Below are 13,738 nucleotides of genomic sequence, written 5' to 3' on the forward strand. Positions count from 1 at the left end.
TGCCTGGGCCCCCCAATATTAAAATTGCCCCCCCTGCTTTGACCAATAAATATGGGTGGAGAAAAGGCTACACGAAATAAAAATTGTGCATCTGCTCCTTTCCCCTGCCCTTTGGGGATTTCCAGTGTGATTTCTGTATTACCCTTTAAGTGCCATAAGAGGCCAGCCTGCTTGTCTTCTGTTTGAAAGGTATACCTAGCAAGAGTTGAAAGTTTCCTTCAGAAAGGTAGGATGTATTCACAGAAATGCTCTAAAAATGGTGGCAATCCCCCCCCCTTGAACCTGGTTATTAAGTCAGCAGATCTGGAAAGAGCATAAAGGGCCAGAGTTGCTATCATTTCTTTTGAGATGTTCAGTGTCAAATACAAACTGGCATGGGCAGCCTATGACTGTCAAAACTGGTTACAGGTAGGTAGCCGTGTTGGTCTGACGTAGTTGAAACAAAATAAAAAAATTCCTTCCAGCAGCACCTTAAAGACCAACTAAGTTTTTTATTTTGGTATGAGCTTTCGTGTGCGTGCACACTTCTTCAGATACACAAAACTGAACTGCCTATGGCTCACCTCTACTGGCATTGCAGGATGTGAGCTCTGAAACATTAACACTGAATATTGCTGGTCTCAGCAGATGATGTCTCTAACTTCATGAAGCCAAACTGCCTCAGAAATGGGGCTTCTGCTTCCAAGTTGAAGACGATGGCGCACAGCACACAGCTGTCCCCTGCTCCTTCCTGGGAAGAAAACCAGGACAATGGTATTGAGGAAAGGCTACAGCGTAACTGCCCAGAATGGTCTATGGGAGATGGCAGGATGGCTCCAGGAGAAAGATGGCAGAGTTTTCCTTCAAGGCACAAGTCTCTGCTAGAACCATGCAGAGCTTCTAGACACGGTTCAAAATGAGAGCGAACAGACTTTGGAGCAATCAAATGAAGTGGGAACAAGATACAGGGAAATAAATGTGAACAAGCTGTGGTGGTGCACAACACACCCGTGTGTCTTTGCAGAATAATGGGACGGAGCTCTCAGCTGTGCTGGAGGGAATGTGGGTTTGGAGGAACCCTGGTGGGAATGGCCAGCAGTGGGAACCACCTGAGCCTCTGCTGAGTGAGGTCTACCTGTAAATGGAGCTCCTGAACTATGCTCCTCTTTCATTTTCATGGACAAAAACAGTAACTTGATAAGTCCATTAGAAGGAGGCAGACAGATTAATGGTACAAAAGCTTGGGACCTTTGTCCCTCTGGAGGAGTTAACCAATAAATTCTGGACTATTAAGAGGTAAATCAACACATAAGGCATTATGTGGTTTGGAATCCATTTATTTTGTACACCACAAGGCCTGGAAACATGAGGCCTTCCTACTGGAAAATAACCTGGATTGCTTGATTTCTTATCTTTGCCCCCCCCCCCCGGTAGGTCATGTTTTCTGCCCAGATATTTTGGGAGGGGAACTCAGCACATCCACTTCTGCTTTTGAATGGATTATGTAACACCTCAGCTTGCGTATTTTTAATATTAAAGAGGTTTTGAGCAATCCTCGAAGCAATTTTTTTTTTATTCCAGTAGCACCTTAAGAGACCAACTAAGTTTGTCATTGGAATGAGCTTTCGTGTGCATGCACACTTCTTCAGATACACTGAAACAGAAGTCACCAGATCCCTACATTTAGTGAGAGGGTGGGGCCCCACTCAAAAGGGTGGCTCATCCCAATGACAAAGTTGGTCTCTAAGGTGCTACTTGAAGGGAAAAGATTTTTTTTTTGTTTCGACTACACCAGACCAACATGGCTACCTACCTGTAATTATAATTATGGAGTGAGACTTTCCTTCCAGTTGTCTTCCTGTTGAGACAGCTGCATTCTTTACCCTCTAATGAGAAAGTTCAGTAATCAATAGCTTGGAACCATTTATCCCTCGCAAACTATTAGTTTAGTCCTATTTATTGTCTCCGAGTTCAAACACTTCATATGAAGTAAGACTTCCAGCCTCTCTGCTGGGGGAGGGAAGGGGGGTCCGCGCCGCGCCTTGTTCTCCGTTTAGTGGTGCGCTTCCCTCTGCTCTCGGCGCGGCCTGGCCTGGCCTGGCGGTCCTGGGGGTCCGTGGCGGCTCAGGCCGGGCGAGGCGGCGGCGGGGGGCGGCGCCCCAGGAGGGCGGAGGCGGAGGAGGCGGCGGGGCCTGCCGGGCTTCCTTCCCTCGCTCGCTCGCTCGCTTCCTGGCGGCGGCCAATCTCGGCTCCCTCGCGACCCGCCGCGTCCGGCCTGAGCGGGGCGGCGGCGTTGGCGTTGGCGTTGTCGGGCACCGGGCGAGGGGTTTCGCTGCCTCCTCGGCCCAGCCGGGTCCGCGCAGCATGGGTAAGGGGGCGTCCCTGGGGGCTGCTGGGGGGCGGGCGGGTGCTCGGCTGCCCCACAGGCGGAAGGAGGGAGGGGGCGCCTCATGGAAATGGCGTGTCCTCCCCTCCGCTCCGCCTTCCCTTCCTCACTAGGGACTGGGGGCTTGCCTCGCCTTCCGGGTATAATGGGGGGGGGGGACAGGGCTCCCCTCCCGGGGTTGCTGCTGCTGCTGCCGCCGCTCCGCCAAAGGGGCTTAACTACCAGCCCAACACCCCCCCCCAAATGCATTCAGAGCTGGCGGTCCCGCCGGCCTCGGGCGACCCAAGTTTCGGCACCGGAGTGATCGCCCCACCTGGGAAGCGACCCGAGGCGGGCTTCCTCCGAAGCGAGCGCGGGAAACCAATGGACGGACTTCCCGGTCCCTTTGCAGCCTTTCCTTGCCCTCCTCCTCCTCCTCCTCCTCCATTTTGGAAGTAGGCAGAAGGCTTCATCCTAGAGATGGACGCCCATTGCTCGGGGCCGGGAAAGCCGCCTTGTGCCCTCCTTGCTTCCTCCTAGCCCTTCTGCCAGGTACTTATTCCGAGTCTGATTCTGGCGCCTGTGCAGACGAGTGGAAATCGCTGCGTTGCTTTGCAAAAGCCCTGTTCCTGTTAAGCAATCCCCCAGACTTGCACTTCCATGGATTACACTTTAAGAATATTCTGTGTGCTCCTGTGGACACCACGCTTTGTTTTCAGATTAAAATTTCAGGCAAAGTTGCTGTAGACTGTGGTGGAGTGTTAAAGGATGGTTGGTTTCTCTGTTGAGTAGAAGGGCCACTGTCTCTCATCAGTTCCCTTTAAGATTAAATTGGAATTACAAGGGACAGTTGGGAAATTTCATGTAACCTGATCCTGTGTATGATTTAGAAGTCAATAATTGCTTATCCAGAGGAACCGAATTCCAAACAAATGTTTGTGTTTGTTGAATGTCTTGATGGTTTTGGAAATCCACAAAAAGATAGCAGTAAAGCCTGAATCCCCCTGAACATAGGTAAAGGTACCCCTGACCGTTAGGTCCAGTCGTGACTGACTCTGGGGTTGCGGTGCTCATCTCGCTTTATTGGCCGAGGGATAAATAGGTACCACTCCGGCGGGAAGGTAAACAGCATTTCCGTGTGCTGCTCTGGTTTGCCAGAAGCGGCTTTGTCATGCTGGCCACATGATCTGGAAGCTGTACGCCGGCTCCCTCGGCCAGTAAAGCGAGATGAGCGCCACAACTCCAGAGGCGGTCACGACTGGACCTAATGGTCAGGGGTCCCTTTACCTTACCTTTAAATTGGTAACTACTGAAGCAAAGCCCAAGACTCCAGCATATGCTGTCAATGATGACATAGTGTAGTAAAAGAAGCACTTACTAACTTCTTAGTAAGAAGTTTTTATTTGAAGTTTGTCTGCCTACAAGTTACATCTTTCTCTTTCTTCAGAGGTAAATTTGTTGTCCGTTACCTCTTGCATAATTTTAATTACCTTTGTTGCCTGCTAACTGGGCAGTTTTTGATGATGAAAAGACCTGGTTTGCATGTCATGCTAAACCATGGTTTAACAAGATGAAGAGGAGGAAGCTGACAAGAGCCGCAGGCTTCCATGTTCTGCTTGCTTCGAAGTGCACAGCTTGGTAGAAGGACTTGGGAAGCTTTTTTCCTATGTTCCTGAATCACATGTGGCTGTTCAGCCATCACTTCCTTCTGCCTGCGAGGCCAAAAAGGTTGACCACCCTTGATTTAGTGTGGCAGGTGAACTAGGCTAGAAGTTCTGATTCAGAAATTCTTGCATATTATAAATGCTTGTATCTTCTCTACCAAACAGATGTTTAGGACAGCCTGCCTACCCAAATGTGCACTGATTTCTGCTGTGATACTAGGATGAGGTGGGGAAGGAATTTCCTGTGTGTTACAAAGTATGTTTTGCTAGTACCTCGGTTTAAGTACACAACTGGTTCCAGAAGTCTGTACTTAAACTGAAGCATACTTAACCTGAAGCGAACTTTCCCATTGAAAGTAATGGAAAGTGGATTAATCCGTTCCAGACGGGTCCGCGGAGTACTCAACCTGAAGTGAACTTTCCCATTGAAAGTAATGGAAAGTGGAGTAATCCGTTCCAGACAGGTCCGCGGAGTACTTAAACTGAAAGTACTCAAACCGAAGCGTACTTAAACCAAGGTATGACTGTAGTCACATGCCTAGACATATCAGAATGGTTCTAACATTCTATAAATATGTAATGAGTAGGAAGCATTTTCAAAACATACTTATCTACTCCACAATAGTCTTGTGCAAAATTGAGTAAAGGTTTCCTTTGATTATCCTAATTTAAAGTCATCCTTTTATAATCATTTGGGCACAAAGTAAAGTTTAAAACGCAGTATGTGTGTATGTATATGTGTTATACGTATACATATTGTGTAGCAGCCGGGGGTGGGGGAAGAGTGTAGTGGTGGCAAAGCAGTTTCCCAAGTTCAAAACATAAGTTTATTGTTCTAGCCAAAAGCCATAACAAACTTGTATTAGGCAATAATATTAATAAAATAATGTAGAACGTAATCCTTATTTCCCTTGTGCATAGAACGAAATAAAAACCTTTGACTGCTATTAATAATTCATATTTTTATCTCCATAAGTGACTGAAATATAAATTGTTGTGCTTGAACTGTTTAGCCAGAAGCCTTTCTTTCCGTTTTATTCTTTAAAAAATTTTTTTGCCTGTTGCTGAAATGGGAAATGCTGGCATATGTAGAAAATTCTTGTGGTAGTGTGGGTGACGCTATATCAGTCTATTTATAGCCAGAGAGGAGGAAAAACAGCAGACACACAAAAATGGCTAAAATTAACTCTTGATTATTGACTTGCTGTTAACCTTCAGGTCTAAATCAATGACTTTAAAAAAAGAAAAGAGACTAAAATAACAACAAAACATGTCTTCTGGACTTGCACCCTAATCCTATGTAAATAAAGATTACTTCCATGTGATTATGCACAGGATTGTAGCCTAAATTCTTCATTGTGGCCTTTGTGTGGGCACACATAGAGGTCTGCCACACCAGAACAAAGCAATATTTGGAAGGGAGCTACAAACCTCTGGCTACAAGAGGCCCCCTGCCCCCTGAGAGTGTATAAAACTCAAGGAGCAGTACAGTGGTCCCTCAACTTACGAAGTACTCGACTTACGAAATTTCAAGTTACGAATGGGAAAAAAATGGCCGCACGCTTACTTTTTTTTGACATCCGAAAGGAAAACGGTTGCGGTTTAGAAGGGTTTTTTTTTTACTTACGGATTTTAGATGCAGTTTCCTCGACTTAACGATTTTTCCTGTTTTCAATGCATTCCTATGGGAAACCGCTTTTTTCGACTTACAAACTTTTCAACCTACAAATGTGTATTTGGAACAGATTAAGTTCGTAAGTCGAGGGACCACTGTAATTACTATCTTCCCATTACCGTAAGTTCCCTTCTGGCCGCCAAAAGAGCACTATTGTCAAGTTATTTCCTTATCCAAAGAGCTCGTCCTCCTTTTACTGCCCTCTTTGCTTTCTCTTTTCTTTTGTTTAGTTCTTTTCTTTCTTGACTGCATTTTATTCTATCTCTTCCCCCCCCCCGCCATTTCTTTCTTTTTGCTGCTTTATTGCATAGCTGCCAAGTTATCCCTTTTTTAAAGGGATTTTCCCTTATGCTGAATAGGCTTCCTCGCGAGAAAAGGGAAAACGTGGCAGCTATGTTATTGGCCTCAGGGCCTACTGGAGGGCTAGCACCTTGCTATGGGTGAACAGGAATGTTCCTTATTCTGTCTCTCTCCGGAGTATGTTGGATTCCTATTCCCATTGTCCAGTGTTTACTAAGCAGTCCTGCGTCAGTGATGTGTGCATTTTGGGGGGGAAATTGTTAGCCGTTAAATAGTTGATATGTTATTTATTTTGTATTGTATTTACTTGCCTGCCGGTGGTAAAAAAAACCTCTGGTCTGGTTATTTGGCTGTCTGTTTTCCCAGGTTAGGAAGACTGGAGTTTGATAGGAGCAATTGCTTCAGTCTGGGAGCTTCTATAGGAACAGGGGGCTCCACCCCCTTCCTGGCTCTCAGTTGGGTTCTGATCCAAGCAAGGGTTACTGTGTGCTTTCCTGTACTCCTGAGGAGCCCCATGCACAGCTGGTGGACACTTTGCCAGCGGCTCTGAAGTTCTTGCCTGGCTGTTAGTCTCCTCTTCTCCTCATCAGATAAGACGTATCTGATGGCTCCTTGGAGTGAAGACTGTGGCCATGGTGGATATCTGCTGGAGGGCCCAGCTCCTCATCTGAGGAAACCTCGGGTCTGCACAGGGTTCAGTGCTAACACTGGGTGCCATGGTAGCTTCCTCAGGTGAAAGGGATAAAGATTGGAAGGGCAAAGGCAGGTTCAGGCATGGTGTGGGTTGGTAACAGACTTGGAAATCAAACCCTTGCCATTGCATGGACAGATGTAGGCAAAGCCACACACTTCACAATCTTGAATAGGAACTTAGTTACCCTCTCATTTGAGCCTCTCTCTTGTAACTTACAGCCTTGGTATGTTACTCTTCTTTGGTTTTATGAGTATTAAAGCAGTTTTTGAAAAACACACAAGTAGGGCTTGTACTTCCATGTGCCTGAATGACATACAGCACGTTTCCGAGCACAATTCAAAGTGTTGGTGCTGACCTTTAAAGCCCTAAACGGCCTCGGCCCAGTATACCTGAAGGAGCGTCTCCACCCCCATCATCCGTCCCGGACACTGAGGTCCAGCTCCGAGGGCCTTCTGATGGGTCCCTCATTGCAAGAAGCAAGGTTACAGGGAACCAGGTAGAGGGCCTTCTTGGTAGTGGCATCCGCCCTGTGGAACACCCTCCCACCAGATGTCAAGGAAATAAACAACTATCTGACTTTTAGAAGATATCTGAAGGCAGCCGTGTTTAGGGAAATTTTTAATGTTTGAAGTTTTATTCTGTTTAATAATCTGTTGGGAACTGCCCAGAGTGGCTGGGGAATCCCAGCCTGATAGGTGGGCTATAAATAAATTATTATTATTATTATTAACTCTTCTCTTCTCCCTCCTAGTTGAGTATGTTGTGGAGTATGACTATGATGCAGTGCACGATGACGAGCTAACTATTCGAGTTGGTGAAATCATAAGGAATGTGACAAAACTAGAAGAAGAAGGATGGCTGCAAGGAGAGCTCAGTGGGCGAAGAGGCATGTTTCCTGACAACTTTGTTAAGGCAAGTTCATAGCAATTCTTCACTATAACAGTTGTGCAGCTTCAAACATTAAATCATACCTCTACTACTTGACATTAAGCTTGGAGATCAGAACTATTTCAATAATGATACAGCTGAAATTCTAGAATGGTGTGCGAAAGACCTTGATTAGTTTTAGAAATTGGCTGGGAAGATTCTGAAGAGTTGTAAATTTAAGGCTGTGGTTTGTTTTCTTTCATATTGCAGCTTACTATTCGACTTTCCCTATTTATATTTTATGGCATTTTCTTCTTAAGGTTGCAACTTGCAAAAGCTCTGAATTGGAACCCATTCTATTCTTTAATGCCAGTTGTATTCCTCGCTGCAACTGACATAACAAATGTGCAAGGAAAAAGTTATTAGGTTCATGCATATTGCATCACAGTGGGCCAAACTTGACATTACGGGTGGCCGATGAAAATTGTATTCCTGCATCTAGTTACCCCCTTTTCAGCCTTTATGTCTGATTGAGCTTGCACCAATATAATGACATCTAGATGGTGTACTAGATGCAGTTGGATGGAAAAGGGATAGTGTACAGAGTCATTTATGTTTGGTACCTCACTAGTGGCTTTTGGTCCAGAAATGGGTTTGGGTCTTGTCTCCCTCACTGTTCCATTTGAATGGGTCTTCTCTCTGCACGGAAGCTTGTACAGAGTGGTTTTGGAGCTAAAGTTCAAAGGCTTTTTTAAAAAATGCATATCTGTGGCTTAGCACTGGATCCCTGCTTGGGCAGTGCTTCAACTCAGCAGGGTCACTCTCCCTTAGCATCAGCAGATGGGCAGTGTTCCTAATTCCCAGGAAGCCTTTTGATGTGCTGAGGAGGGACCCTTTCCATTGTGGTATGATTTGCATAAGTAAACAAGCTGTGAATGTGGTTAAATGGATTGCTTCTCTCTTGGTGGGGGAGCAGGAAGGGAGGTTGCCTGATTTCCATCCCTCCCCTTAAATCAAGAACTTTGCAGGTAGCAACTTCCTGACAGTAAGAGCTGTTCGGCAGTGGAATTTGCTACCAAGGAGTGTGGTGGAGTCTCCTTCTTTGGAGGTCTTTAAGCAGAGGCTTGACAGGCATATGTCAAGAATGCTTTGATGGTGTTTCCTGCTTGGCAGGGGGTTGGACTGGATGGCCCTTGTGGTCTCTTCCAACTCTATGATTCTATGATTCTATGAACTGAAGTCTTTCAGGGTGAGACATCTTGTGGTTTGCAAGTTTTACTTGTAAGGCTTCCATGTGCTGGTTCTCATGGTGATCTTGCTTCTCAAGAGTGCAAGGGCTCTGATAATAAAGCAGTGCCTCTTTTCTTGCATTTTCCTTCATTTCTTCTCATAATTATATTTTTGTTGGCTTGCCAGGAAGAATAATGGTTTGCCCCCTTTATTTGGATTCTGCTGCATCATTTTGCTTTTTAGGAATGCAGGCTGAGCATGGGAGTGGGGAGAGCAGACTGGAAATTATGACAAAAAGAGGGGTTTTGCGGGGGTGGGGGGTGCCCTACCTGCGCATTCTGAAGTTTGACTTTGTGTATCTGATGGTGTATTTGGTATTGAGAGAGGAGTGTAAGTGGAATATATATTATCTCTTGAAATAGATAAGAAAACCATTCTGGGTTTTGGTCCTGCCCAGTTGTGATCGTGAGTGGGATTTACTGATTGCGTGTTGTCTGCTTTTTGAACTCAAGTCTGCAGCACAAGACAGAGCATCTTAAGATTATTCTAGCCCTTCCTGGAGATGCTGGGGATTTAACCTCCTGCACTGAAAGCAGCTGCTCTGCCACAGAGCTACAGTTTGCAAATGAAGAGGATTTCAGAGAGGCTAAGCATACCATGGGAGGGGACGCGAGTGGCGCTGTGCGTTAAACCACAGAGCCTAGGGCTTGCCGATCAGAAGGTTGGTGGTTCGAATCCCCGTGTCGGGGTGAGCTCCTGTTGCTTGGTCCCTGCTCTTGCCAACCTAGCAGTGTGAAAGCACGTCAAAGTGCAAGTAGATAAATAGGTACCACTCCAGCGGGAAGGTAAACGGCATTTCTGTGTGCTGCTCTGGTTCGCCAGAAGTGGCTTAGTCATGCTGGCCACATGACCCGGAAGCTGTACACAGGCTCCCTCGGCCAGTAAAGCGCCGCAACCCCAAAGTCGGTCACAACTGGACCTAACGGTCAGGTGTCCCTTTACCTTTACCTTTAAGCATATGTTAGGTTAGAGCCGATAAGTGATGAGCCTTTCACTGACTCTGACCATTAGCATGTCAATCCAATTCTAACTGGGTGTTAGAAACAAGCCAACTTTTTTAAAAAAATATATATTTATTAATTTTATAAAAGGAACAAAAACAATTCACATTAATAATCCACCCATACAAAAAAGACACATAAAAAAGCACAACACATAAAAAAGCACAAAAACAAACAACAACAGCAAAAAAGACAAAAGAAGGAAGAAAGAAAGAAAGAAAGAAAGAAAGAAAGAAAAGTATATTACTCTTAACTTTTTCATCACGTTGTGGACTTCCTCAGATCTCCCCTCACTGGGTCCCTATTAAAATTAACCTTTAAGCAGTTTTCACATTATTTTAAACCTCTTATTACAATTCTCTCTATGCCTTTCAATTCAATATCAATCTATAAACCCACAATTTATATTATTAACATTCAAACAGTTAATTCATATCTCCAATATCTAATCTTCCAAAATCTAATCTTGCTATTATTTCTCCCCTTAGCTTATATTTTTACCAACAATGATTCACAATTTATAATATTACAACTTCAATTTCACCCCCCCTCCTGGATCTAGATTTCCCAGGTGGCTCAGCGAATTTTGTAATTCATTCCAGTATCGGACCTTTCCAATCAATCCATCCTGATATCAAGCATTTAAAATTTTTAACCCACTCCCACCCTTTCCCAAAATCTGACTTTTTGAAGACAGCTTTGCTGTTTCTTCCCTTTTCCACCTGTTTCCCAACATCCTCCATCTACCTTCCCACTTGTGGAGCATTCCAATCTTCTTCCTCCTCTTCTTTGCAACACTTAGGTTCTTTATTATTTGTGGCATTGTCTGAAGTTGGTAGTTGCTCTTCTTGTTCCTCTGCATAATCCAATACTGTCTCTTCTCCAAATTCAATATCCAAGCAGTTCCTTTCACTTTCTTCACTTAGTTGTTTATTAGCTTCACGCAGCTGCTTGTTATTCCAGGCCAGTTCCTGTTTAATGTCCAAAAGTTCCAAAAGAATCTTTTGCCACAGATCTTGTGATGATGTTGGGTCTAGAGTCATTTTTGCTTTTTCAAATTCCATGGGAGAACAGCAGATAACAAAGCCGGAAATGACAGAAGTCATATTACCAAACCTCAAGCTCAATTTTAATGTCCACTCTGGATATCTTTCCCCCTTTTAAATCTTGTGTTTATAACTCAAAATCTTAGTCCATAATCATATACACACCTTCAAATTCACTTTAAATTTAACAGATCCAAGTTCAATAAAATAATCCACTCTTTATTAAATCTGTATTTACAGGCACTTTAAAGCAATTCACACCTCTCCCCCTGACCTGCTCCAGGAGAGAATTTAAAGAGTCAAATTCTTGGTAAATTGATTGTTTCCTTTCACCCTGTCAGCCAGGGGTCAAATTACTGCATCTCGTTTCACACAATGGAGGAGCCTGGCTTCCTTTTAAAGCCTTCTGCCGTGACCGAATCTTTTACTTGAAAAATGAAGCTTTTTGAATCTCTTTACTCACGGTGCCCAATGTAGCCCGATCTTCTAATTGGAAAAATCCACCGCTCTCTGCCGCCGGCACAAAGCTTCACCTTGCGAGGGTGACAGTGACACTCGAAAATGGCTCCCGCGACTACCACCCCACTCTCTCCAGGGCTCCTAATGGAGCTTGCCAGGGAGTAGGGGAGTCGCTTTTTGGAGCTTCGCCGAGCACTTCGTCCCCAGAACACTCAATCTGGGGCTCTTTCAGGGGCTGTGTCGCTCTCATGGCTCCCCCCCTCGCAAAGCCAGGCTCCCTCGGAGCTCGAGGGAAATCTCGCCGGACGGCTCTGGCGATGAACCGGAAGCCTCAGAAACAAGCCAACTTGAAGCCGCCAGCATGTTCCCCTCCCCCACCCCAGTATTTCATTTCCAGATTGAAACTGACTAGTCCCCCTGTCGTCGTCGTCCCCCGCATTTTCAGATCACCATTATTGCCCTGCTTCCTCCTACAGCAAGAAGGTGGGTGCCTTTTCACATAAGCAGGAGTTGTGGGGGTTTCACCTTGGAAGTTCCTGAGTGGAAGTTCCTAAGTGACACATCGTTTTATCGTGAGAACCTCTGGAGAAAGCAGCTTTTGGACTGCTGGGAGTTCAGCCCTGCAAAACTGCCACATTTCACTCACAAGCTGAACATTTGAAGAGCAGTACCTAATCTGATTTCTCAATCACTGTCAAGATTACATACAGCAATACATAAATCATTTGAGGTATTTATAAGCTGCCTTTCCATAGTCTAAACCAGGCATCCCCAAACTTTGGCCCTCCAGATGTTTTGGACTATAATTCCCATCTTCCCCAACCACTGGTCCTGTTAGCTAGAGATCATGGGATTTGTAGGCCAAAACATCTGGAGGGCCGCAGTTTGGGGATGCCTGGTCTAAACCATGCTCAAGGAGGCTTACAACATAAAAAATTACAAACACAACAAAAGCCGCCATTAAAATAAAGCATCAAAAAGTACGCAGCCAAATTGAACCATTTCCACACAAATCATAATAAGATCTAAAATACAGATACAAAGAAATAACAGCAAAAACAGCAACCATCTCCCCCCCCCAAAAAACCCCACTTCTAACCCAAGATCCAGTGCAAGATTACTGGCCTGTACTCCTTCCACTATCAGGCAGCAACACAGAGTATGTTTCTATCTGCAGAACGTCATTCTTTGTAAGCTATGGATTATATTCCTCTTTCTGCCCCTCCACACCCCATTCCAACAACATCCCTGTGGTCCCTCAGGTAATCCAGAAGCTACCTTAGGCCTGGAAGACCCAGTCCAGCCTCCAGAACAGATTTTGGGGGCTGTGAGAAGAAGCCCTGTTGAGCAAATGGACACCTTTTCTGCTCACACGGGAACAGCATTGGATTCAACTTGCAACCTTTAGCTTTCCAGTAAATACCGTATTCGTCGCTCCAAAGGACGGACCTGACCATAGGACGCACCTAGTTTTTAGAGGAGGAAAACAAGAAAAAAAATATTTTGCTTTCTTTAATTGTCCTAGCATGGGTTCTGGCTTTTGCGCAGGCTCTGCCTCTTGGCAGGGCTCCAGCTTTTGGCCGGGCTCTGGCTCCACACAAGCTCTGGCTTTTGGAAGGGCTCTGGCTCTCGCATTCGCTCCATAGGACGCACGGACTTTTCCATCTTCCTTTTTGGGAGGGAAAAAGTGTGTCTTATGGAGCGAAAAATACGGTAGGTCACGAACACCCCACCATTTGTTCTTTCTGCTATTACTCTTAAAAATATTTATTTGGACTTTGTGAAGCAGTTTTTCAAGTAAATGAATCTTTTGAATAACTATTTCTGATATTAATATTGCAGCCTGAACTGTTACTTTGATTATCTGTTCAAAGCACTTGGGCAAATGAAAGAGCTATTTATTTATTTCAAAACTTCTTACTTTGTAATTGTTTGTGGCTCATGAGCTCAGTCCGAGTGGAGCTCCAGTTCACTGCTGGAGAAAAGGTTGGTGATCTCCTTGTGCAGGTGTGTGTGCTGCTGCTGCTCCTGCTGCTGCTACAAACATCGTATGAACCAGGAAGCTTGCTAGTTGATACTTGAACTTTGGCCAGAGCAAGAACTTGGCTTGAAACTTGGTTCAAAATACACAATACGCACAGACATACCTGGGTGTGTTCAAGCAAATATGTCTTTAGAACCAGTAAGTTCATTTTTCCCTTGTTAAAGGCAGTGATATAGTATGGGAATCACAATCTTTTGTGAGTAGTGGGTGGAACCTAGTTAACCTGTTGTTGTACTCTGATTTTTTAAAAAAATGATTAAGCTGAATGTTTAATTTCATGACCTAGTCTGATGTAATGTCTCTAAATTATGTGAAGTTTTCTAGGTTTGCATAACTGTCTATTTCAGTTCAATT

The 13,738-nt window shown here is 44.8% G+C and overlaps 1 protein-coding gene and 1 long non-coding RNA gene across 5 annotated transcripts in view; one reads left to right on the forward strand and one right to left on the reverse strand.

The window, feature by feature from the left end:
• Positions 1-471: 471 nt before the first annotated feature.
• LOC148686132 (uncharacterized) lies at positions 472-2,058 on the reverse strand. Its single transcript, XR_015949277.1, has 2 exons — positions 1,793-2,058; positions 472-730 (listed from the first exon to the last, which is right to left on the reverse strand). It is a non-coding gene; the product is annotated as an uncharacterized LOC148686132 (long non-coding RNA).
• Positions 2,059-2,198: 140 nt separating this feature from the next.
• Positions 2,199-13,738, forward strand: part of CD2AP (CD2 associated protein) — a 50,981-nt gene continuing 39,441 nt past the window's right edge. For all 4 annotated transcript variants that reach the window (XM_060272350.2, XM_088667100.1, XM_060272351.2 and 1 more), the window contains exons 1-2: positions 2,199-2,347; positions 7,429-7,593. In XM_060272350.2, the coding sequence (XP_060128333.1) occupies positions 2,344-2,347; positions 7,429-7,593 (169 nt within the window). In that variant the 5' untranslated portion in view covers positions 2,199-2,343. The remainder of the gene's footprint in view (positions 2,348-7,428; positions 7,594-13,738) is intronic.

Source organism: Zootoca vivipara, chromosome 3 (genome assembly GCF_965207765.1).
Source record: "Zootoca vivipara chromosome 3, rZooViv2.hap1.1, whole genome shotgun sequence".
NCBI classification, from domain to species: Eukaryota; Metazoa; Chordata; class Lepidosauria; order Squamata; family Lacertidae; genus Zootoca; species Zootoca vivipara.